Genomic DNA, 24,209 nt, shown 5'->3' on the forward strand with positions numbered 1-24,209 from the left:
GTGATCGAGTTCAAGCCTGTCTGCCAAAGAAACAAAAAAATGTATGAGAACAGGCTCTTTCACATGTGTTGGAGTTGATAATGTGCGCCAGAAACTGTATGTAGCTAACATAAGCTACAGTATTTCATAAAGCTATCAGTTTTGATTTAAGGGATGTAAATTCAGAAATGTTAGATGAAGAAAAATGGGTATCCAAAAGGCTTTTTAATTTTTTTTTACTCATATTAAATTATTTTCCATAATGTACTTGGGCAAAAAACTCCCCCCAAATACTTTCTCATTTTCAGTTGTTAGTATGTGTACTTTATAAAAATGCATTTATTGAATTAGAAAATGACTTGAAACAATTTTCTGAAAAGTGCTCAAACATTTCAATATTTACCATGGGTTTTAGTTTGACCACTCAACACATGCACATGCAAGAAATGTCCAGCAGGGGGAGAAATAAGACTAAGAAATACATTTCACCCAGGGAAGAGTGATTCTTTGCAATCATATATTTTCTTTGTATATATAACATAATGCATTCGTGTTGATTAATTTTAAAGGTCAGTTGTCTTGGCTAAGCTTTGATTATAGCAGCACATGGAATCTTTCTAAGATAAAACGTGTGCCAGCAATCATAACATATCCAATGTGCATTGCTTATTATTTTTTGTAAAAATGATATTAATTATATGAATGTCTCTTATGCCTGATTGGGGCCTAAAAGCATTCTGTGCATCTGTTTTTTAAATTCCTTTGAGAATGGGAGCATCTGGCTTTGCACTTACCCGAAAGCCACTTATTTAGGGAACGTAACGCAGAACACACACACAGTGTTTACGGATTATAATTAACCCAGCGAGTATGTCTCGTCATTTGACTTGCTTGAATGTTTTCAGTTCTTCTACAGGTGGGGGACTTTTAACTATTGTATTTAATAAGTAAATACCTGATCTTCTGGGTAAAAAAATGCTAATATTAATTTATTTTTTATTCATTTAAATTAGGCTAGAATGAAAAGCAATAAGTGTGTGATGTGATGTCTGCTTACACTTGCCTTTAGTCAATTATCTTTTCCAGTTAATAAAATAATTTCCAAACCAAGATTTTTCTCAGCCACATCAATCTCTTACTGGTGTGAAATGTTTCTGTTGTCTGTGAAAACATCAAAACATTTTGTATACTAGATATACAAAATAAATAAATATTTATTATTTATTAATATTTATGTTTATATGATTTATAATCTACATGGTTTATATCATATTAACATTATTTATACATGTATTATATTTGTTATGTATTATTTTTTATTAATTTCGCAATGGTATAAATAAGTACTGTATGTAAATAAAATACATATTTATTTACACCATTTGAAATTTTCTCAAAATTTCCAAACTTCAGATTAACGTTTTGCTCCATAAACCTCTTTTCGGTACTTACTGTGATTCTTGTTTGATTTTTCTGTTTTTAACCTTTCAAAATATTTCTTTTTTGTTGGTGCATCCTATGAACATCACCCCCTAGGTAGTTGGAACAAGCTGTTGATGAGTTTAAAATGAGGGAATTGTAAAAAATAACCTCAGAGCTTCTTGTTCTGCCGAATATCCTTCCTCTAGTCTTGTCTTTCAGATGCACTCTATATCCTCAGGTCCATTAGAAGATGGATGAGAGTAGCATTCTATTTTTCTTAGTTTTGTCTCTCTCGTCTTTTGTAAGCCAACAAACAAAACATCAAGGATATGTCACAATCTGTATTGGCCACAAAGTAAATTCAGTTTAAAGTAGGTCCATGATACCAGGTATTTGACATACTGTAAGCTGTTTGACATGCTGTTGTCCACTGAGCAGCACAGGAGCTGAGTGGCTAGAAGGTCTTCTTCCTAAAGTCCCACAGTTGTTTTGAGAAAGAGAAGGTTTTTCAGAAAAAAATATATTGTTAAAATGTAGGAGAATGAGCCATGTCCCAGAGACCTTGCTAGGGTATAGAGCTTGAGCAATGTACTTCAAAGCACTTAAAAGGTTTTAAAGATGGTTTTGTACTGTATTTGGATAAAAGGGGTGTGCACAGTTTTTTTTGGAAAAAAGGAAGCTCACTTGGTTTGGGATTGGATTTGCTTTGGTATGTCAAAATAAGCAAACCAAGGTCACAGGAAAGACAGTTGTGTGGAGAGACTGAGGCCTTATTCAAACAACGTCTCCTGAATCGGCAATACCCAAACTTTTAATATGACTTAGCAGAGGTCAGATTCTCATCAGAGGAAGAGCTGACAGCTGCAAATTGTCCACCATCCTGCGCCACCTCTGCTGTGAGAGCTGCCTCCGGCTTCCAAATTTGAATGTCTAAAAATTCCCTTGTGATCGAAGATTTTCTTTTTTGCCATAGTCAGAGTGGAGTAGAACTTGAGTGCTATACAAAACAGTCATATAAGAAACTAAAATATTTAAATGCAGCTTTAAACAAGTTATTTGGAAACATTGTATGTGCTTTCACTTGGATTGGCTTGCTTATAAAATATTAAATCAACAAGAATTTTGAATTAGTGTTGTATAAATTGCGCTTTAATAAATGATAGATCATGTGATTTATTTAAAGTTTTCCTGTGGTCGACAAAAACAACACAGACAAAAGAGGTAAAATCTAGCTATGAATAAACCACTCAGCTCCATGTTCCCACATTGTTAATTCACTGCGCGAATGCTGAAGTGTTTTAAAATGAGATTACAGGAGGCAAGGGGTGTCAAGGAGAGGAGATAGAACACTTATCAGAGCATTAAGTATAACATGATATGCAGGTGGGAAGGAAAACTTTGCAAGACAGCAGAAGGATATCATTTGTGATCCCAGTTTATTTCCTTGACAGAAATGTCTTGGTTCTGTTAGATTTGTTTGGGAACTTGTGATTGGTGAACAGACTGACACGGACCCCTTTTTAATGCCAGATCTGTTGGTTTTATGGATCACTCTACACAATCATAAAACATCTGAAATTAACTAATGAAAATCACCGAACAACCAAACCATGGAGGCTGACTATACAACTGAATTCCCAGCCTTACTTTTTTCTTACTAGTGTTTCAACTCTTTATTCTTTTTTTACAGAACACGTATTGATTTTAAATATCCCACTAAATAAAACAAAGTTGCATTCAGCTAAATATTTTTAAAAGTAAATAAAAAAATAGCAGTGGTCTGAAATGTAACCATAAAACCAGTGAAGCTGAGGAAGTCATCTCAATTGATTATTAAAATATTTACATAATGTATAATATACAAGCCAAAACAGATTAGAAGACCTTTATTATCTGGCATTTTCATTTGGCAATATTACTTCACAGCCTTCCCCCAGTAAAAAGAATAAGACACACATACAAGTACTGAAAATACAATAAATACAACATAAAATCCTAACAAATACTGTACATTATACAATATTACAATGCTTCAGTACATTTTAACAATTATGGGATTGCAGATGCAACCAAAGTGGTCTTTTGACCATTTAACAGTGTTATTGTTCAATATTATGGCTGCAGGAATAAAAGAGCTTTCATGTCTGTTGGCATTTATCTTATGCTGCAAAATATGTCTGATCCCCTATCAGCTGTATCTACACAACATGCTATAAAGGAGATGACTTACAACTCACATGATCAGTTTTGCCTTTTCATTTTTAAGATTTTAAGAATGATAATATGTCATAAGATTATAAACACACTTGTATGAAACTGACTGTTCTTCCAAAATACAGTCTTGCTAATGTACTTTTCAACTGCTTAAAACGCCTCAATTGCAATAAATCAGATGTTTTGAATCAGCAGTAGAACAGCACAATGAAAGAAGGTATTTGGAGCAGCTGACATTGCCTAGTCTTCTAACCCATCTACTGTATCTGCTCCAGGGATTCCAGGGAAGTGAAGGATAGTTTCTTAGTCCTCCCTTGCTCCTTTTTCCTGTAAGAGGGAATCTTTCCTCTCCTGATTTGCATTCTGTGCTGCGACCTTGCAGTGACATTCCGGCTGAACCATGTTCTCTGTGGCCAGCCCATTTGCATTGTGGGTAATCTCTGTGGTGATCTTCCTTGAAAAACCGAAAATGTTTTTTTCTGTCAGTCACGAACCATAGATAGGCACACCCTTCTGCCCTTCCAAAACAGAACCATGCCCTTGAGTACTCAACATGCCATTTTTTGATGTGACCATGTGGAAACATTAAAGACATACAGTGTTATGTAACACACATTTTATTCAATTTAACGATAACTGTTCACAAATATTATATTGTGTTCCTTTTCTTCCCATACTGTATATTTCACTGCTCATGACCTTACCATACTCCAATCTTTAGTACATACAGTAATGCAATTGATACTGAGTGACTTTGGATAAAGACATTTGTAAAATGAATAAAAGATAAGACAAAGGACATGCACTTTATAAATGTTGAGAAGTTTCTTGTATTCATATTTACTGTTTTCCATTGAGTTGTGTAAAATATCTCAAACTGAAGTTATGAGGACTATGTGGAGAACATTAAGAAAAAAACTCTCCTTCAGTAGCAAGGTTCAGTCCACTTCTCTTTCTTTAATTGAAAATGTGTTGTTCAAAAACAGGTAATAAGTTAAAATCATGGTTTTAAAAGCTATGCAAGTACTTTCAACTTTGCATTTAAATTTCCCTTCATTGCTGTCTTCTCTTTGTCTTAGATCTCTTCCCCTTATGTGATTGATGTTCTCTGCTTTCTTGGCTTTCTTTAAATTGTCTCTTAAAAAGACATTCAAGCTGTTGAAGGCAAATACTGTGAGCTTGTGTTTTCTCAGAGTGGTTTCTGAACAAGCAAAAACATGCTGGGCTACGGTTGGCTTGTGGTTACCAATCTTTACGGTTGACATTGTGCTGACAGGACCATAAGTGAGGACTTATGTTGACAAGACCACAAATGTTCTGTGACTTACTCATTCTTTCTGTGCTTATCTACTTAAATAGAAGCGTTGTCATTTTTTCATTCGCGTCTCTATTTTGAGAGAGGTGCTGGTATCGTCAATACACACGAGAACATTAAAATGTAGAATTTGTATTTTGACACTAATTAGATAGATAGATAATACTTTATTAATCCCGTAGGGAAATTAATTATGTACCCCTCTACTATACTAACATAATTAGCTTGCTTCAACAGTCCACCTCTTGCAACACTGAGGTTTCAGAGTGTGACCCACTGGTACCGCCACTTCTTTATAAAGAAATAATCAATGTACCGTACCTGCTGCTGCTTGAGAGCAAGTCTTGTTTTTCTACATGGCTGTAAATGGGTAAAGTATAGCAATCAGGCTGTTCTTTTTGTTAAGTAACACAATGCAAATTTCAATTATAAACGCTGCACACATCTCCAAAATGTTTTTTGCAGAGGAGCACAGTTATACATTGCACTGAAGGAAAGTACATCAAAGGACCTGCTCTGGTAATCTCACATAATACCTGAATGAGAAAAACATGGGACATGTTAAATAGTTGATATTATATTGTGATAATGAATATGTAACTCACTGTCTCACTCCCTGAACTTTCAAGTTGGGTTCAAGACCAGGCCCAGATAGAAAACATTAATGGAGTCAATATTTTCTAAAAAATCTTGTCATTTTGCAGAAATGCCCACCTAAAGTCAGTCATTTGCATGGTCCCTTTGTTGAATCAGACACATATCCTCGAGATACTGCTCTTTGGTTGATATAGTTCCTTCATCTAAGATTTTTCTTCTTGCTTTCTCTGACACTGTGAATGATAAAATGTGAATGATAAAACATTTTCATAAACAGGAGTAAAACTGTTTTTATTCCTAATATATCTACTGTATGCCCTAGCAGTTTTAGTGCAATTCTCTGTGACTTCAAACTATATTTTTCTAAATTGATTTTTCCCATATTACCTCTCAAGCTGAATACAGTTTGTCATGTGCCACTCTACCTCCATAAAAATAAAGAAGAATCACACCCATTCTCAGAGTCATCAGTACAGGTATTGGAGTGTGCAGAGCTCTTCTGTACATCAATGTTTCACACAGCTCATCCTGGGCTGCATGCGCCTGACTAGCGATAGGGGGAGCTGCTGATCTGCAGAATGATGAGTTCTCTGCTTCTGTTTTTTTCTCTTCACTGCAAGCAGTGGTGGAGCTTTTTGCTGCAAAGCTTAAGCAAGATTTTTTTTTAAATATATTTTTACATTACTTGTTTTTAATGAGGGAATCCTCTATTTAAACGATTCCAATAATCAAAACAAGGTGAGAAAGAGGCTTGTGCGGTGGAGAGCTGGGTTGGTTGTTAAGTAAGCAGTGCTGTGTGGAGAAATGTGGTCTGGAGTGCATACAGTATGTGGATGTGAAGGCCTGGCACCTCACAGAGAGAATGTATAACAGATGGAAAGTGAGACATGGCAGGCCTATCAGACCAGACAGGGTTGATGATGCACATGAAAAAATGTTACTACTGTGTCATCTGATTCTATTATGGATTAATTTATGCTCACTTACTAAGTCATTAAGGACCTTAGGGCTTTCTTTCAATTGCTGGCCATCCCTCTATTTAAGTCACTCTGGTGTGGAATGTAAGTTAAAAAAATGCAGAATTTTAAAACTGGAAAAGGAAAATTTACACATTGTAGCGGCCTCTCCTGGAAGAGCGCCTGGCAGGGGTGCGCGGCAGGGGGCAGGACGGGAATAGTGGTGGCCAGGGTTGGTGTGGCCTCAGCTGATTTCCAAATTCCCTGCACCTTTAATCAGAATATGGCACCTAGGGTGCAGGGAGCCTAAAACAATGGATCAATGTGCCCTGCACTGCCATTGCTAGGAGACATCACTACTTCTAGAAGACAACAGGCCATTGGGCAAGGTAGATATTTGTCATTTTTAAATGACTGATTATAGAGAGTCAGAATTTTCTAAAATAATGTCACAGGACCTACTGTATATAGGCAGGATTGCACAACTCCAGCCCTTGAGGACTGTAACTGGTAACTAGAGTCACGACTTACAGTAGTTAGACCCATTTAACACACTCACCTAGACCCATTTAACACACTCTTTTTTTCACCTAGAGATGCAGACATGTAGAAGACCGGGAGGATTGTATCCCTTCAAGATTACAGCCGCGCACCTCTAATATGAGAGAACTATTTGGGATGTTTTGGGATTTTTTTTTACCTGCTTATTGTAGGGCACATCAGCACATCAAAACCCAAAGAAGTATTTAAGTCAGTATATTATAAAAACTCGAAACAGTGCTTGTTAATGGTATATTATGCAGATACTAAACAATTTTAGCCTTATGGCTAAATACCTGATGGACACCAAGTCTTGCCAGTCTATAGTATATCTCTGTTTCATTCTTTGCTTCATACAGTATGGCATATCTCTTATAAGTCATATTCTTTAGATAAATGGTAAACATAGGAGAGAAGGAATAGTTTTCTTTTTATCATCTTACTTCAAATTATTCCCTACAGAGCTAGTTTGCAATTTCCTGTCCATTTTTCTAAACCTTTCATCTCAATCAAGCCAGAGAAAACACTTTCTTTTGTGCTGGTTCTACTATGTAATACTTAAGTGTTCTACCACTTTCCATTTTTCTCTTTTAACAGTTTGAGAAATCAATCTTTGCTATCACAAACCCTTTAAAAGAGCAATTTATTTTGAGAGAAGTACACAAACACCTCTTTTACATGAAAGATAATAACAGCAATTTTGTTTTTCTTCTGACTGAACCATGTTTTTAACTTCTTATCTGGAGCTTTAAATTGTATACAAATTCCATAATACACCTGTACATACTGCACAACACAGACAAAATTTATAAGAAACAAACATCCTTCAATAAATGTTTACAGGAGAGACGCTGGTACATTTTCTTTCATTCTGTAACATTACTTGTGTGTGGTTTCTGATGATTACATTTGTTCTTTCCCCCAACAAAGTAAAACCCCCTTTACGTCTGATTAATTTCTTTAATTACAATTATTTCTGTTTTTTTTATAAATCTCTTACTCAGCAACAGTCTTTGCTTAAAGGTGGGTCAGATAAGAGAAATCAGGACTTCAGCCAAACCAGGTGCAATATGAATTTTCATCAGGGTTGTTGAACAAGCTACTCAACCATGTTGTTGAAGCCAAAACCCTGGCGTCTTTGAAGAAATGACTGAATGAGAACCTAGAATCAATTTGCTACTAACTACCAAACAGATTAAATGTGCTGAAAGGTTTCCTCTCCTTTGTCATTGTTCTTATGTTCTCATCCTCCAGTCTGGGTTCTACTGGGCTAATTCTTTCTAGTTTTGAAGTTCTTTCCTACTGTATGTGGTTGGTGAATATGTAATCTAATGAGAAAAATACATTATGATTTGGATGATGGCTCCTTTAAAATATTTCTTGAGTAATTGTCATGAGGATAAATAATATAGAATAGAGAAATAATTTTGACTAACCCGGTTTGGATAGTTCAGCCAAAAATTAATTCTTATGGCACAGATCTTTTAGAAAAGGGTAGCTGCAAAGTTCTGCCTACTACCCAGTTTCTTTGATACCTACTGTAGAAAAACCTAAGCAAAAAGCAAACTGTACAGACATTCTAAACTTGCATACACATTGTTAATCTGGCGGGAGAGCTGTGGACATCTTTTGATAATCCACTGACTGTGTGATTGTATGAAGTTAAAACCATAGATGTGTCTGTGGTCACCCTGATGTTATGTGATCTCTTGCTGTTTCACTTAGTGAAACCCGATGTTGTTTTTCTGCTTCACTAAACATTTTTCCAGTGGAATTCAATCGAGGTCTGTGTAAACCACATAGGCCACTATAAATGTTGCGCATACGTAAAAAGTATTTTGGCTTGCTTGCTCAGTTTCATACTTATAAATATAATTTTGCCTACCTAACATACTGTTATTCTTCTATGTTATTCAATGTATCACCTCCTAAAAACAAGCTTCGAAGCTGCTGTATTTTTAGGTTGCCCACAATTGTGTGGGTTAAGCAATTCAACACCATTTGAGGTTAAGAAACCTATTCTCAAATGTTCATGTGTATTTTTATAAGATCTGTGTCTTAATTTAAACATAAGCATGTACAAATTGCATTTTCATCTTCTAGTTGAGGCTGAGTCTTAAAAGAAAGGTTAATAGAAAATAAAGCAATTGTTTCACTCTTATCATGCTCACATAGATAGAAAACAACAGCAGCCTGGCACAGTCAACACAGCACAGTGTAACAAAATGATACAATAATACAACAATGCAATACAGTAAGTACAGTCAGTGAGAAGTGCAGTAAAAAGTAAAAATGGAGTATACAGAATTGCACACAGTACAGAAGATACCAAACAAACCAGAATTTATAGTACACAAGAAGATGTATAAACTTGTGAAAACCTAGCTCTGAATTGATTATTTTCACAATATCAGAATGTTTCTTCTGAAGCGCCAGTTTTGCAATGACATTAGCTTTTCTTGCTGGTTATGACTTTAAATTAGTTAAGAAATATCTAAACTGGCATGTGGTTCTGTTTCCCTAATGAATCAGTTTTCCTCTTTATCTTAAAGATCCACAGTTTAGCACTTGAAAACATTATGAGTGCTATAAGGATGTGCACATATTTGGCACTACTTTTGCACATACTTCTAAATCCTATTCAGTGTCTTAGCAGAAGATCTTAAAATATGTGAACTTCTACCAGGCTATATTTACAGAACTGAGAAGGTCGGTTATCCTACCTAGTTTTCCTTCCCAATGAGCAAGCTTTGAGGAAGAACTTGTGAAAGTGAAATCATGAAAAGCTAATGTACCAAACTGCAATGAGTCTTACCTTCTTCATATTAAGTGCTAAAGGGAATCTTTTATTCTTTCAAATGCTTTCTTTTCTTATGCTGTGCATTTAATCATTTTCATCTATGTAAACATTTCTACAGCAGGGGGCACCATTGCTCCACCTGGTTATATTGTTATATTGAGATACATCTTGGGCTCTCGATTTACTTACTGAAAATATCCTGCATTCTTATTCTCAGTTTAGATCGATGAGACCAGAAAAACGTATTTGATAGATCAACATCTGAATTAAAAAATGATTAAAGTTGAGTTGAAAAAGTACTTCTCCCACACATTACATATCTACTGTATTCCTTTTTTGTATTTTTATTTTGGGCCACAATACAACAACAATAATATGTAAAAACAAAATCACAGACCTTTGTAGTGATTTCGGCAGACATGATGTGGTATATCAGAAGATATGATCACTCATTGCTTGGCGTTTAGTTTTTGATAGAGTAAGAAATGTTGAATCCACAGATTTCAGATGAGGTTTTGAACTATATCATGCAGTAAGCTCTTAAAATAATCTGGAGCTAGACCATGTAGTGCATTGTATGTGAGCATGAGGACCTTAAAGTCTCTTCTCAAGCTTACTGGCTTTTCTTGCTGAAAGGGTGATCATTTGCATCTTAGAACAAGCATACTGTAGCTCAATCAGGAAAGTGGTTGACATGTGTAAACATATGCAATGCACAGTAGCTAATAGGATGTGCTCACCAAGTCAGAAACTGCTATTTATGCTGCCTAAGGCTCTTCTGTATAATTGAGTCTGGCTGTACAGGTGAGTGTTATCCATGTCTTAAAGTGCAGGCCTCTTATAGTAGGACATCAATAATTAATAATATTTTATAATTAATTCTAATTCCTTACTTTTCTATCACTTTTCATCTGAAGGACCCCTGAGTTCTTTGCTCGTGGGAGGGGACCCACTTCATCTATTTAATCAATTTCCCTAAGGGATTAATAAAGTATTATCTATCTCTGAAATATTTGGGTTGTGACACAGTAGGCTAAGAAATTCTGCTGGTCGCCACTAGAGGGCCTCAAAGTGCCAGGAATTTGGCTCAGCTCCCACCTCTTTGACAGGTGCGTGGCAATGCAATTACAAGATCAATGCCAACAGCTGGTCCCACTCAGAGGAGCAGCAATAAATTATACTCTTGCGGATGTCTCCTGGTTCATCACAGAGCCCCCGTCCAAGGATCTCCAGCCTAAACATGTGTTTTTTTCCTTGTAGAGGTTTGTAGGCATTATATATTAGCTCCACCCATCGAGCTCAGCTAAACTAAAGCTAAATGAAAGTTTTTCATAGTGACCTCATGCTGGTCTTTCATCTTATTGATTTGATAGAAGATATTCATTTGAACTGGCGACCCTTCCACCTCGTCCTGTATCCCTGCACTGTGACAGGGAGTTGTGTGGCGCTGATACAGTATGCACCAGCAGTTCCAGTGCACAGCAGATTAAATATTTTAACCTTGTAAGGAGAACTTACAATTCATTTTTAGGAAACTGATTTCCTGTATAGAGAATCCCTAGGTTAAAATAAGACTCTCTTTGTTAGTGGATGCATTTTTAGAATAGGGAGATAGTTTTTCCATTTATTTTGTAGCATCCTGATTTATGGACAGAGAGATTTGACTCTAGGTTGTATTCTCTTTGATGCAATATGTAGGTTTATCTCTATTTTTGGCCCTATTATATATTTTAAGGCAGTCTGGGGGTTTCTGGTTGGTTAGTGCATATGTTTATGTTATCTGTTGTTAGTTTGAGTTGTGTGAGAATTAATAAATGTTTGTTTAACCCAGTGTTCCTGATTTATTAGTCTTTTCACAAAACCTATGACAGAAAACAAAGAACTCAGGTGCCTCTGTTTACAGTATACCAACCACTCTGGTATATTCTTCGTTCTGCTCTTTCATTTTAATTACTGATTATCCCACTAATTTCTTTTAGTCTCTGTTTTCATAACCCCCATTTGTACCAGTATGGTAAATATGGCCCAGTTAATTGGTCTTTTAAATCAATAGCAATGGTATGATCAGTTTAACCCGGCTGGTTTGGAGTATTAGAGTATGCAGCATACTGTACCACCCCTTCACATCTATCCTTTGTCTGCAGTATAATAATGCACTGGTTAGCATTGCTGGGGTACAATCTGCATTGAGTTTGTATGTTCTCGCAGTTTTGGCATGGGTTTTGGCATCGGTGCCCCTGTCGTCTCCCACTGACATACTGGTAAGTTAAATGGCTTCTGGGAAAACTGGCCTTGGTGTGAGTGTGTGTCTACAGTATGTAATCTATAATGGACTGGTGTGTCTTCCAGGTTGATTCTTTGTGTCTGTTGTTTGCTGGGTCATGGCACTACCCTGACCTTTTACACTGGATAAAGCAGTCAGAAAATGGATGGATTGGTGGGTAACTTTCACCCCTACTACTATTATTCCTGAGATACTCAACATCCATCATATAATAAGTAAATGTAAGCAGTCTAGCATTTTATTTTTATTTGTTTATCATTGTTAAGGAGCTTGTCACCATTTGTAGAGTAATTGCAACTACCATTTAATGAAACCACTATCAAAGGCTGCACTTAAATATATTTCGTATTTGGTGTTTTTGTTCAACTTTCAATGTAACTCAGCCAACAAGAATAAACTATCTCTGACCCTCAGCACAGGGATATGATGGCCACTGTCCAGTAGAACAGTTATCAGTTTCTTTGTATCATTGCCCACCTTAGACCTGGGAAAATATTAAACAAAATAAGTCAAGCATTTGTTCAGATACCTATTTATGAGATCAAGTGTTATGGAATGTAGAAGATGTGATGACTCATATGTACTAGCCAGCAGCCATATCACCCTGCAACTCACAACTGGCAACCCACTGAAGCTAAGCAGGTGTGAGCCTGGTCAGTACCTAGATGAGAGACCTCCTGGGAAAAACTAAAGTTGCTGCTGGAAGAGGCGTTAGTGGGGCCAGCAGGGGGTGCTCACCCTGCGGCTCATGTGGGTCCTAATGCCCCAGTGTAGTGACGGGGACACTATACTGTAAACAGGCGCTGTTCTTTGAATGAGGTGTAAAACCGAGGTCCTGACTCTCTGCGGTCATTAAAAATCCCAGGGTGTTTCTCGAAAAGAGTAGGGGTGTAACCCTGGCATCATGGCCAAATTTCCCCATCAGCCTTTATCAATCATGGCCTCCTAACAATCCCCCTCTGTGAATTGGCTTCATTACTATGATACTGATAGCTGATGTGTTGTGAGCGTTCTGGCGCACTATGACTGCCGTCGCATCATACAGGTGGATGCTGCACATTGGTGGTGGTGGAGGGGAGTCCCCATTACCTGTAAAGCGCTTTGAGTGGAGTGTATATAAGTGTAAGCAATTATTATTATTACTAGGACTGAGGAACAGTAAGTTTATTGCTTCAGGCTAGTGATTAGGGTATAAGGGTTGTTTATGGGTTAATTGCCAGGCCAACACAGACTAAGCTGGGTTAGTGAACCTTCTCATGCTCAGTCCTCAGAAATCAACATTAGTCCTTGGCAGCAGCATTACAGCACCATAGTGTGAAGCTGTCGGATCCCAGAAGGATGACCTTGGTCAGTACTGGACAGGAATCCTCTAAGAAAACCAGGTTGCTGCTACAAGTGGGGCTGGTGAGCCAGGAGGTGGCTCTCTTCTTTCTGGAGCACCATCTTGAAATGAATATCCCAGTATGGTGACCAGTAAAGCACTATCCTTCAAATCAGACATTAAACCAAGGTCTTGACCACTTGACTTGGGCATTAAAGATCCCACGCCACTGTTTGTAAGAGCAAAGCTGTCAACTGTAGTGTTCTGGCTAAGGTCCACTCTGGGCTATTGCAGTTCTGACCATCCTAATATTCCTCCTGAATTCAACTGGCAGAGCAATTTCTCACTTCTCTGCTAAACAGAAATCTGGTCTTAGAGGCTGACCAGAATAAGGATCTTCCCTGCTCTCTCCTTTCCTTCTCTTTTTCTCTGCTTCTTTTTTGTGCCTCTCTGTCTCCTTTTCTCTTGTCTACCTACCTGCCTGTTTTTACCTTCTGTTCCTTAACTGTTGAGGACTGTTAATCATTTCCACAGCAGTTACTGTATAAACCAAGGTAAACCACATGATCCCTTTGATTAGTGTTTTAGACCCTCTTCCACTTAGCAAACACCCCATTTCCTTCCTTGCTTTGAAACTCCTGAGAACTACAAATGTTGATGCTAGCCAGACATTATTGTTCTAAATTCTTAAGACACCTCAAGAGTCACTTTACTGTATATAACCATAACATTACATTTTCAAAATATCTGGTGTAACAATTACATCGTATTATTTATTTGTAGTGTTTTGCTTTTTTATATACAATAAATTACATCTTCATTAGATGCCAATTTAATAATACTTCCTCATTATCCTTTGAGTATAGGTTTATTTAGTTTTTGTTGTTGTTATTACTTGTAAATATTTGAATATATAACAGATGTGATTATTTCACACTATGTAAGGCTGTTCCGTTGAAAATAATATTATATAATAATTGTCCTGATATCTCATTCAGTGACTAGCACAAATAAATGAACTAGTATATACTGTACGTCCATGCCTTGCTATATACTGTAGGTGTTTGTTGTCCAATGCAACATGTTTTTGACCTGTTTTTTGCTGTATGAAGCTTTTTTTCATTACCAAAAAATCTGTTTAATCATAACTAATTCCGTTGAGATCATACTTACTTATTGGTTTAAATCATTGAACATCCTCTTTATTTTTAACATTATGTAGAGAAAACCTGTTGCCTATGTTTTAGTTGTTACAAAAGCAAAGAAAACAAGGGTAACATTTTTCCTGGCTGTAAAGCTTGAATACAGAGCTACATGATGGAAAAAAGGAGAGTGATCAAAAGATGTTTGTATTGCCTTGAGCTTAGCAGAGCTCTGTTGTTCAGCAGTTTACATATTTTACATATTTTATTTTGTCAACTACTATACTACATTAAGTTGACTAATTACCATGAACACGATAAGGCCTTGTGGTGTCAACTGTGTTTTTGTGTGAACATGTGTTTGTATTCTGAGAATTCTGTACTCTTAAGGTAACAATGAGTAATAATGGACAGTTTTATTAACCTTGTAAACATGTAATGAGCTTTTACATTGAGAAAAAAGAATGGGCATTGAATTTTCTTTTTTTTCATCTTACAAAAAGTTTTTTTAACATTAAATTCATTTGAGAAACCCAAGGATGAGTTTTTTTACAGTTTACAGGCAAATTCACCTCTGTTTGAGTGTACAGGTCAATAAGACTAGTTCAGTGAAACAGGAAAACAGAATCAGCAAAAGTCAAGCTTAAAGTGACATTGTATGACGAATAAATAAACACCAGAAATGTGGAGTGTTATCTGCTACATATCAGCAATATAAAATAAACAAATAATTCATTTCTTTAACTGTTGCTATTGCTCTTTGGCATCAGCTATTAGTTTTACAAAGCATGATGGCTTTTCATTCACTTGTATGATGAAATTGAAATCTCTCCAGTTCTTGAATCACACAGCATTGTTTATTTATTACAATAACCTTATTACTATGTTTAAAAATCTCCTTTTGAAATAATAAAACAATAGATAGTTTCAGTGAGGCCAATGGTGGTTTAGTCTGGAATCAGGCAGAGTTTGGAAGAAATGTGCTTACTGTACTGTATACTGTAGGCCTTGCGGTGTCAACAGCTTTTTTAAACGTTTTTGTGCAAAGACATGGTCCTGTCAAACTTGATCTGTGACATCATCAAAGAGGCAATGTGACCGGACAGAGCTAGAGAACTACAGGGAGCTCTTATGTATGCAAGACTGATAGAGTAATACCACTAAGGGCACCTGCTTTGTTAGTGAGCTCAGATGAAACATAAATTCAGTCATTGCTGGGGGCTACTGTATGAATGCAACTGCCATATGAATTTTACACCGCTCCTCTAAATCTAAGCCTTTCTTTGAGTGTGAGGTACAGACATAGATTTAACACATGCTAGTATGCTCATCCGTGAATGAACATAATGAATTCCTTGAAAATTTAGATCAACATTGAAAATTGAAAAGTGAAAAGTTGAAAACCGAAATTCACAATTCCAATTACTTTATATAGAAAAACTTCCAATTGTCCCCATAGATTAGAAAATCATGCAGCATCCTTCTGTTTTATTTTTATTATAATTCTATACATATTTTATGAAAAGTTTTAAATATTTAACATATCTGATGGTGTTTAAATTACTTTACTAATTTAACCTATTTTGTATAAAATCACATCTAAAATAATTGGTGTCTGAACTGAAGTTATTCTAGATGAGACACCACAATCTATTGCTATGTACAGTATACAGTACATATTCATTAACATATGTATGGAGATCATACAAAAATCTATAAAGAAAATATAGTAACATCAATTCCTTATAGAATTATCAGTGTCGGTCACTTCACTTACTCTTACTCAAGTCTAGATCTCAGCTTCATTTTGGATACACATATATATTATTCCTTATGCATTCCTTATGCATTCACTACATACTCCTGGTTTGGCGGTATAATATTGAAAACAGAGAAAAGTATGATGTCTGATGTCTTTATGAACCCTGCAAAGAGAAAGCATTAGTGTTTGCTTATACATAGAGATGTAATGTACCCAATACTGACAAATGGAAAAAAAAAAGTTGCAAAGTCTCAGGTTTGCAAGACATTCCCCATGCACACTAGCATTGCTGAACACAGGACACAGCATGATCCAGTTGGTACAGTTGAATAGATTGTGTGTAGAGAGATGCTTTCAGTGAAAGATTGATGAGTGGGCCATCCAGATAAACAAGGACTCAACCTCAGCGTCATCACAAACCCACTCTGATTGAGCTCTTTCATGTTTCCTGTGCCTATTAGATGTGCTCTTCATCAGGTTACACATTCTCTGGAGAACGTAGATGCTGCAGAGTCAAAATGCTTTTTATGTTATACCTTATACTGAGTGAGTGTATTATAGTCATTCTTTTGTGTACTGTGCAGAAGGTTGGTGACTGAACTTTCTCTCTTTTGTTAACGTTACAGGTGGAGTTGAAGTGAGACCAAGTTGTTCAGGTATGATTTTTTATTAGTGTATTTGTTTTTTCTGCTGTTTGATGTGAAATGCATTATGTTACTTAGTTCTGTAACTTTAAACTCTTGGATCCCAAAATACTAATGTCTGTAGTGTGAATAATTCATATATTGCATTATACAAAGATTACACTTAAGTATGGAACCATTTCGGCTAATGCTTTGTACATCAATAAGACTTTGCAAACTTTTTTTCGCTCTGCTTTCCAGGTTCTGGAAGTACTGTATATCATAAAACGTTTAAGACAAAAGTCAAAAGTATCCTATAATCAATGTAAGAATATTTAAAAAAAGTATTAAAACAAGCAGCTCGCAAATATTAAACCATCATTACTGTGACAAAAATTCAAGGATTTTAAAACATTTTGGTAAAGATATCGGCAATTTCTTCAGATGTTTGAAAGGATATCCTTAAATAATTACTGGCAAAGCATGAAGGAGAATTCAGATGCCTACTATACAACGATTAGAAGACTGAGAAGTTTCACACATAATAGTGCACAAAAGATTTGTAAAAAAAACCTGAAGATAAGAGATGTGTTTGCATGACACTTTGCTGTTAACCATTCAACGAACTCAAAACCACTATTTGCAGGAAATACAGTTTACAGAAATATAAATCATTCATGAAGAATTCCATGGATTGATAAGATTAGAATACTGCTTTTACCAAGAATGGACCAGAAATATTCTAGAAATAGCCATTAATTAAGGAAACATTGTAACTGCAGTTAGACAATGCAGTAGAAGATGTATAATATGAGGTCACAGGTTCTACTAACATTCATATGATACATGACAAGATGAATACAGGCACAGAAGAAAATGTTAGAATATAAGAACATGAAATGTTAAACGAGAGGATATCATTTGGCTTATGTTCTACAAAGTACAGGAATGTTCTACAAGGATGCCATCTGCTCATATGCTGATTAAGCAGAAGGTTTGCCTTGAATCACAATAATTATTCAATGCTAAGATTGCCCAGATTTCTTGAACAGGATGCAATACAGTACTAGATAACAGCCACAAATGTCTATAATAATAAGCTATAATAAAAGCCAAAAGGATGATGCTCAAAATTGAAAGCAGAAGAACCTACATCAGGGGTCTCCAACCCTGCATTATAGAATATTGTATTATATTTATAGTTTTTCAAGAGTCAGGTTTAATAATTCCTTTCCCTATGCTTCATTCATGATATACAGTAGTAGGAATACACTGCCATCATTTTCTGACCAGAGAAATACAAGAAGAAATATTTTGTTTTCTCACTTAAATCCAGTGTTGGAAAACATGTTGGGGGGAAATTTAATACAGTACTGCACTGAAATGTTTTGATCATCTGTCTGTAAGTACACCAGACAATTAACAGGACTGTGATGCACATTCATCTGAAATCAAAATGTGTGTTAGACTGTTGATAGACTTCTGAATATGCCACCAATTGAGGAACATACATATTGTTTTGAAAATCACAGTATTACACAAATTCATCTCAAACACATTTGAGTTGCTCTCTCCTCTTATTTTTAAGTACAGCAGGACTAGCACGTCCCTTTCTTCAAGTACATCCAGAATGCATCAACATAGAGGAGTACACCGAAATTCGCTGTGAATCTGAAAGAGGAACACAATGTCATTTCTACACCGATCAGAGCACAGAGTCTTTCAGATCAGTGCCAAATAGGTTTGGCACCTGTCAACTCACTGTATCTGGGAAGGAGATGCTAGGAATGAGAACTCAACAGACATCTGAGATCTTTCTGAGCTGCAGTGTTGAATTGAATATGGGGAATCAAATCCTTTCCTCACAGCGGAGTAAAGCTAAAATACTGAAGGTCGATGGTGAGCTTTCATCATTTAAATCACTAAGCTTGGAAAATTCACTCTCTGTACTTCATTGTCAGTTGGTTCTTGTTTTTGAGGTTCTTGGTCAAAGCAATACAAGTAGTATGGAACAGCTACTTGTCTCTTAAATCCAACCTTACACACCATTTCAGAATGGGGCATACCATAAAGTTACATGATTTAATTATTTAAATGATTAAAAAGTAAAATTGTATTAACAATTTTCTACTGCATTTTTCTTCAAAAAGCAACTGACTCCAACAGATTATTAAAGACCAGTCTTTTCCGTCTCATTCCTTCTTTCGCAGTGTGTCTCCTATTGTGTTTTCAGGGCTCTTCCAGTGTATTGATGTGAGACTTCTCCTGTTTTGTTGACCGACAGATCAGTTTAAAGGGTTTCATATTCAAGTGGACCTCAAGCACATTGACAAAGAGGAGCGTGTTACTGTTCGTTGTGAAGCTGAGAGAGGAACACACTGCCATTTCTACACGGATCTGAGCAATGCCCCTTTCAGAACTGTGCCATTCCGGGAAAAGTATAAAGTCTGTTTCCTCACTGTGTCTGGAAGGGAGCTGCTGAAAGGGAGAGGTAGTGGAACCAGCACTGAAGTCTTTGTGAGCTGTGCAGTTGAAGTGGTGAGAGCAGGCGATCGAGTTACTTCACAGCGCAGTGAAATTATAGGAATCAGGGTGGATGGTAAGAACCAGACTAATTTCATAATGTCCTTCACTTTTTATTTGAGCAAATATTTATGTTTCCATGTTTATATTTTTCAATCCATCTTTGTGTACATTTGAGTGTGCAGGCTTATATTAATATACTGGGATTTTTTCCCTTTTCTTTCATTTTATTTTCTTTCTTGCTTGCTTTTCCTTATACATTGGGTTGTGTGTGGCTTTTATCCTATGTTGATTAAAATCACAGGATTATAAGAAAGTTTAGAAACGAGATGAAACCATTCAGCACATCTTGTTGGTAGTTTCTAGTTAATTGAAACTTCAACAAATTGACTGGGTAGCTTGTTCTACAGTATACTCCCACAACCCTTTGGGAAAGAAGGCTCCTGTTCTCAATTTTAAATGCACTTTGGAAAGTTCCCACTTGTGTCCTCTGGTTCATGTTTCATTCTGTTTTTTCTGAAGCAGTCCACTGGGTTGACTTGTCAAAGACTGTGAGGTTTTCGATTCCATGTATCTCTGTTCAAGACTAAAATGTTTCATTTCTTTTAGCCGTCGGTACTGGACATTCCCTCAAGCCCTGGAAATGTATCTGATTGCTCTTCTTTGGACTGATTCCAGAGCAGCACTAGTTTTCTGTTACATGGCAAACAGAATTGTACACAAAATTCTAAATGAGGTCTTACTACTGTGATATACAATTTTAACAAAACATCCCTATTTTAAAATTATCATTATTTATTGCCTTTTAAATTGCTTATTCATGCATTGTCTAGATGATGTTGATATAAACACATCAAAAGCTGAAATAGTTCTTTTCTAGTCCGTCTTTCATGGAAGTCACCTCTCTTTTACAATGTGCTTATCCAAAGCCTAGGCTGTGATGGTGCAGGGATGACTGGTGAGCTGGTTGAGCTGATTGTAGTCACAGTTACAACTTGTACTCAGGTTTAGTGTCATGAAGATCATCAATGCTTTGGCCAAGCTTTTATACTCTTCTCCTTGATGATGTGCTTGAATATTATCATCTCACATGCAGTATGCTTAAAATATGCAGTATGCTTTGGTGATTTCCTTTCTGGGCAATGTGGCTTGAATGTGGGAATACACTAATAATTTTCTGGGGTATTCTTACAGGTGTCCCAGATGTCACAGAATCACATATCACTGCAAAAAGCCCTGGTGAGTGTCATTTTTGGAAGACAAAGAGGGTGAAGGTATTTCCTTATTCATCTGTCCTTCCATTCAAACAGAGATCATTGCAGAGATTATCTTGCTGTGGTGTTAGATGGGTCTGCAGTAATTAATCCATAAGTGACTTAGTGGCTTTTCTTTATTGTTTTGAAGATGTTACTGGGACACAATCCACAACAAACAGTCATGGTGAGTTATCATTCAGATATGAACCCTAAATTAACCTTTTAGCACATTTTTGTATAGTTGTACCTTTTAGCTTTCCCGTGATATTACATTTCCCCATAGTAATTTGTCTCAAATGCCCACAACAGCTAGATCCTGGTACTTGATCCCGGTGATATGTTGTGCCTTTCCCTTTCCATCCTGAAAATCATTTTCATAAAAATATTCTGACTTTTACATAATGGCTACATGACAGAGGGAATTAAAGTTTGAGGGAGGCAAATTGCCACCTTTCAAAATCGATAAATTAGTGCCTAGAAACAATTGTCATGGTGATTCAGTCGAGCACATTGTCAGCATGATGAACTGTTGATGAGACCAATTAACAAGTGGGATATTGATGTACTTTGCAGATTACCATGTCTAGATGAGGATGAGATCTCATGCAATATTGCTGTTAAAGTTAATATCAATGTGCTCTCATACAAATGTGTTGTGAATTTCATTTTCCTATTTATGCCCAAATAAGTAATTTCTTGTCATTTTCTTGCAGTTTTCTTTTCAGGCAAATTTCCTGAGATTGTCACTTGGGGGGCAGGTAGTGGACTGCTCTTTCTCATGACAGTAGGAGTTGTGACATTCCTCTGCCTCAGTGCGTTGATGGTTTTTGTTAGCAGTATTCTGTGTCCTTTTAGAGTGAGCTGCTCTTGTAACTGATAGATTGAAAACACCCTTTAGCTTCTTGTAGCACAAGAAACATAAAACATAGTTTTATTTTTTGGTTGGCAAGAATTAAATTGTTTATGTAACTGATAAAATGCATTCTGATTTAATAACAATAACAATAACAAGCAGATTTGTATTTTCTATTGAATATGCTTCCATAAATATCAATAGTAACTTAATACTTAGAACAGAGTATAACACAAACATCATTTTTGATAATGTATTTAAAGATTATGACGACCATTTAAAAATGTTTTTTTTTAAACAAACAAAATGCACAGTTTGTCTTAAAAACTATTGATATTTTTCAGAGAGAAAAAAACAGGACAGTGAGAGGTGAGTCAGACTTCTAATACAGGGGAACCCAACCCTTGCACTGGGGTGCTTCACACCCAATAATCTGATTAATTTGACCTCTTGGTTTGGCCTTCTGAAACATGTCTTGGTTTGCCTTTTATTTACTTTGCTTTGGAAGTGACTTAAAATCTCAATTTCAATCTTCTTCCACAATCCAATCACCTGTTTGGCTAAAATGAAAACCAACAGGTGTGTTGGTCTCGAAGACCAGGGTTGGGCGCCCCTGTAGCTGAAGATACTTTTACTGTTCTTGGGACACAGACCTCTCTCCTTTCAGGGTATGGGCTATCATAGCATGATCATAAATCGATGGCATCTCCACGTACATTTATCAAATCCTCTTTAAAAAATGACAAAAATACTTTTTGGTTCTTAAAAGCCATTATGGATCTGTTTCATGCCAGATTTGGTCAACTGGAGGATGCCCAAGACTGTTTGCTATAATCATTTTACATTTTCAAAGGCGCTTTATCAAGTAGTGATTACAGATGCATACTGTATGTGATCAGTAAATCTTGGTTTCTCAACTTCCTCTTCTGCAGGGATACAGAGCATGGGAACAACTGTCCAGAGACTGGCACTTGTAAGTACTGTATGCCTAAAACTATTACAATTTAAAGAACGAATCATTGGACGTAAGTTATGTACAGACGTACTCTAAAGCAAACTTTTAAATCACATATTTGTTTTTTTTTAAACAGATCCCAGCGTTAAAGAAGAATGGATTTCAATGGTAAACAAATGAATGCTTGAGTTCTAACTAAATATCTAACTAAATATGTTACACATATATTGTGAACAAGTATAGTTACACTAGGCAACAGAATGGTTTAAACATCTAGAATCATTCAGTGTTTTAACACTGTTTGTGATGGGTACTATTTAGACACATTGGCTTGTTATTTCAGAAAATTCAAGGATATGTTGCTGATGTTCCTATGCTGTGAAGCACTGGTGCAGTATTAAATCCTTAAGTGACTCGTTTCTGTGCTCACTTCTGCAGGAGCAGCAGGAAAGAGAGAATGAAGTGTGTTACGCCACTGTGAAACTAAAAGTGCCAAAGAAAGTGGTCCCAGTGGTACAATTTGATGAAAGATCTGAGTACGCCACTGTGAGAATACACCGAGAGGCTACAGGAGCACCAGAGGAGGGATTCCTGTCTTCAGTCACTGAATAAAGAAGATTTACAAACTGGGAAATAGGGAAATAAGGCATTTCTTCATTTCTTAATGCTTTATTATTTCTGCACCAGTGTACCTTTCCTATTTATTCCATTGTTTTTGGACTTTGAAGGTAGTGTGTGTCATATTTTTATGTAGACTCCCTCCTCTGAATGGATGGACACTGCTTAATTATTTGAGTTAATGAAGTGAACAATGTATTGTATGACACACTGAGTATTGTGTGTCCTCACTTAAACTATGTGGTATAAACTAAAAAGACAATTACACCAGGTGTTAAATTACCCCCTTTTTAATATATTACTTTTACCGTTTATGTTTGTGGAGCTACTGTATCTGTGATAAATTGATCTTCTTTACTTTAAATGGGAACAATAACTCTAAAAGTAGAGGAATAGAGCAGTGTCCATCAACACTGGTTCATAAGTGCCAAAAAGGCCAGATGCTTTCACTACACCTGAGTTTTTAAATATGGGAATTGAACTTATTGTTATTAATTACATTAACTAACCTTTCCTACTTTATGTAGCTGGTTATCAGAAAAAACATTAAACTGGCTTGAGTTGCCCAACATAAAATGCAATAATGATCAAACTCAACTTGTAGGAGGTTCCTGCAACACATTAGTTAAAGTAAGGATTTTAAACTTGGTTTCCTGTCTAAGTTCCACTCCTTCCATATTAAATTCACTATATACTGTACAAATGTAAGTAATGATTGATTATAGCATGTAAATCATGTATTGGTGTAATAATATCACACAGATGATTTTCTATGCTCTAATATATTGTCAGCTACAAGCTACTGTTCAAAGACTTTTCTACAGATTAATAACCTGTATGTTTTCCACAACATCCCATTTTAAGCTCTGCACAATTGCACAATTGCATTGCTCATTTTGTAAAAGCTGTTCAGTACTGTCTGAGATAATGATGTTCTGCACATTAAATCTGAGGTTATAGATTTCAATATAGGATTCAGTGTTGGGCTGGCTCAGTTTTTGATTCAGTAAGTTTTGGGTGAGCCTTGCAGTGAGTGCTATGGCATATTC

At 36.2% G+C, this 24,209-nt stretch overlaps 1 protein-coding gene across 2 annotated transcripts; it reads left to right on the top strand.

The window, feature by feature from the left end:
• Positions 1 to 16,666: 16,666 nt before the first annotated feature.
• On the top strand, positions 16,667 to 24,127 carry LOC148674490 (uncharacterized). Of its 2 annotated transcripts, XM_088624646.1 has the most exons (11): positions 16,670 to 16,878; positions 16,959 to 16,988; positions 18,549 to 18,854; positions 19,240 to 19,554; positions 20,673 to 20,717; positions 20,883 to 20,918; positions 21,448 to 21,546; positions 21,932 to 21,956; positions 22,520 to 22,560; positions 22,679 to 22,710; positions 22,981 to 24,127. In XM_088624646.1, the coding sequence occupies exons 1-11, from the start codon at positions 16,794 to 16,796 to the stop codon at positions 23,152 to 23,154; spliced, it is 1,188 nt and encodes a 395-aa protein (XP_088480772.1). In that variant the 5' UTR covers positions 16,670 to 16,793; the 3' UTR covers positions 23,155 to 24,127. The 2 variants fall into 2 exon arrangements, with proteins under 2 accessions (XP_088480773.1, XP_088480772.1); XM_088624647.1 differs by lacking the exon at positions 22,679 to 22,710 and having other exon boundaries at positions 16,667 to 16,878; positions 22,981 to 23,113.
• Positions 24,128 to 24,209: the final 82 nt, after the last annotated feature.

Source organism: Lepisosteus platostomus, chromosome 3 (genome assembly GCF_059453375.1).
Source record: "Lepisosteus platostomus isolate fLepPlt1 chromosome 3, fLepPlt1.hap1, whole genome shotgun sequence".
NCBI classification, from domain to species: Eukaryota; Metazoa; Chordata; class Actinopteri; order Semionotiformes; family Lepisosteidae; genus Lepisosteus; species Lepisosteus platostomus.

Bases quoted from the DNA above. Each gene is read 5' to 3' on its own strand.
- LOC148674490 (XM_088624646.1), top strand. From the start codon at position 16,794: ATGTGCTCTTCATCAGGTTACACATTCTCTGGAGAACGTAGATGCTGC. The intron at 19,555-20,672 runs GTAAGAACCAGA...GTATTCTTACAG, and splicing joins TATAGGAATCAGGGTGGATG to GTGTCCCAGATGTCACAGAA. The intron at 22,711-22,980 runs GTAAACAAATGA...TCACTTCTGCAG, and splicing joins AAGAAGAATGGATTTCAATG to GAGCAGCAGGAAAGAGAGAA.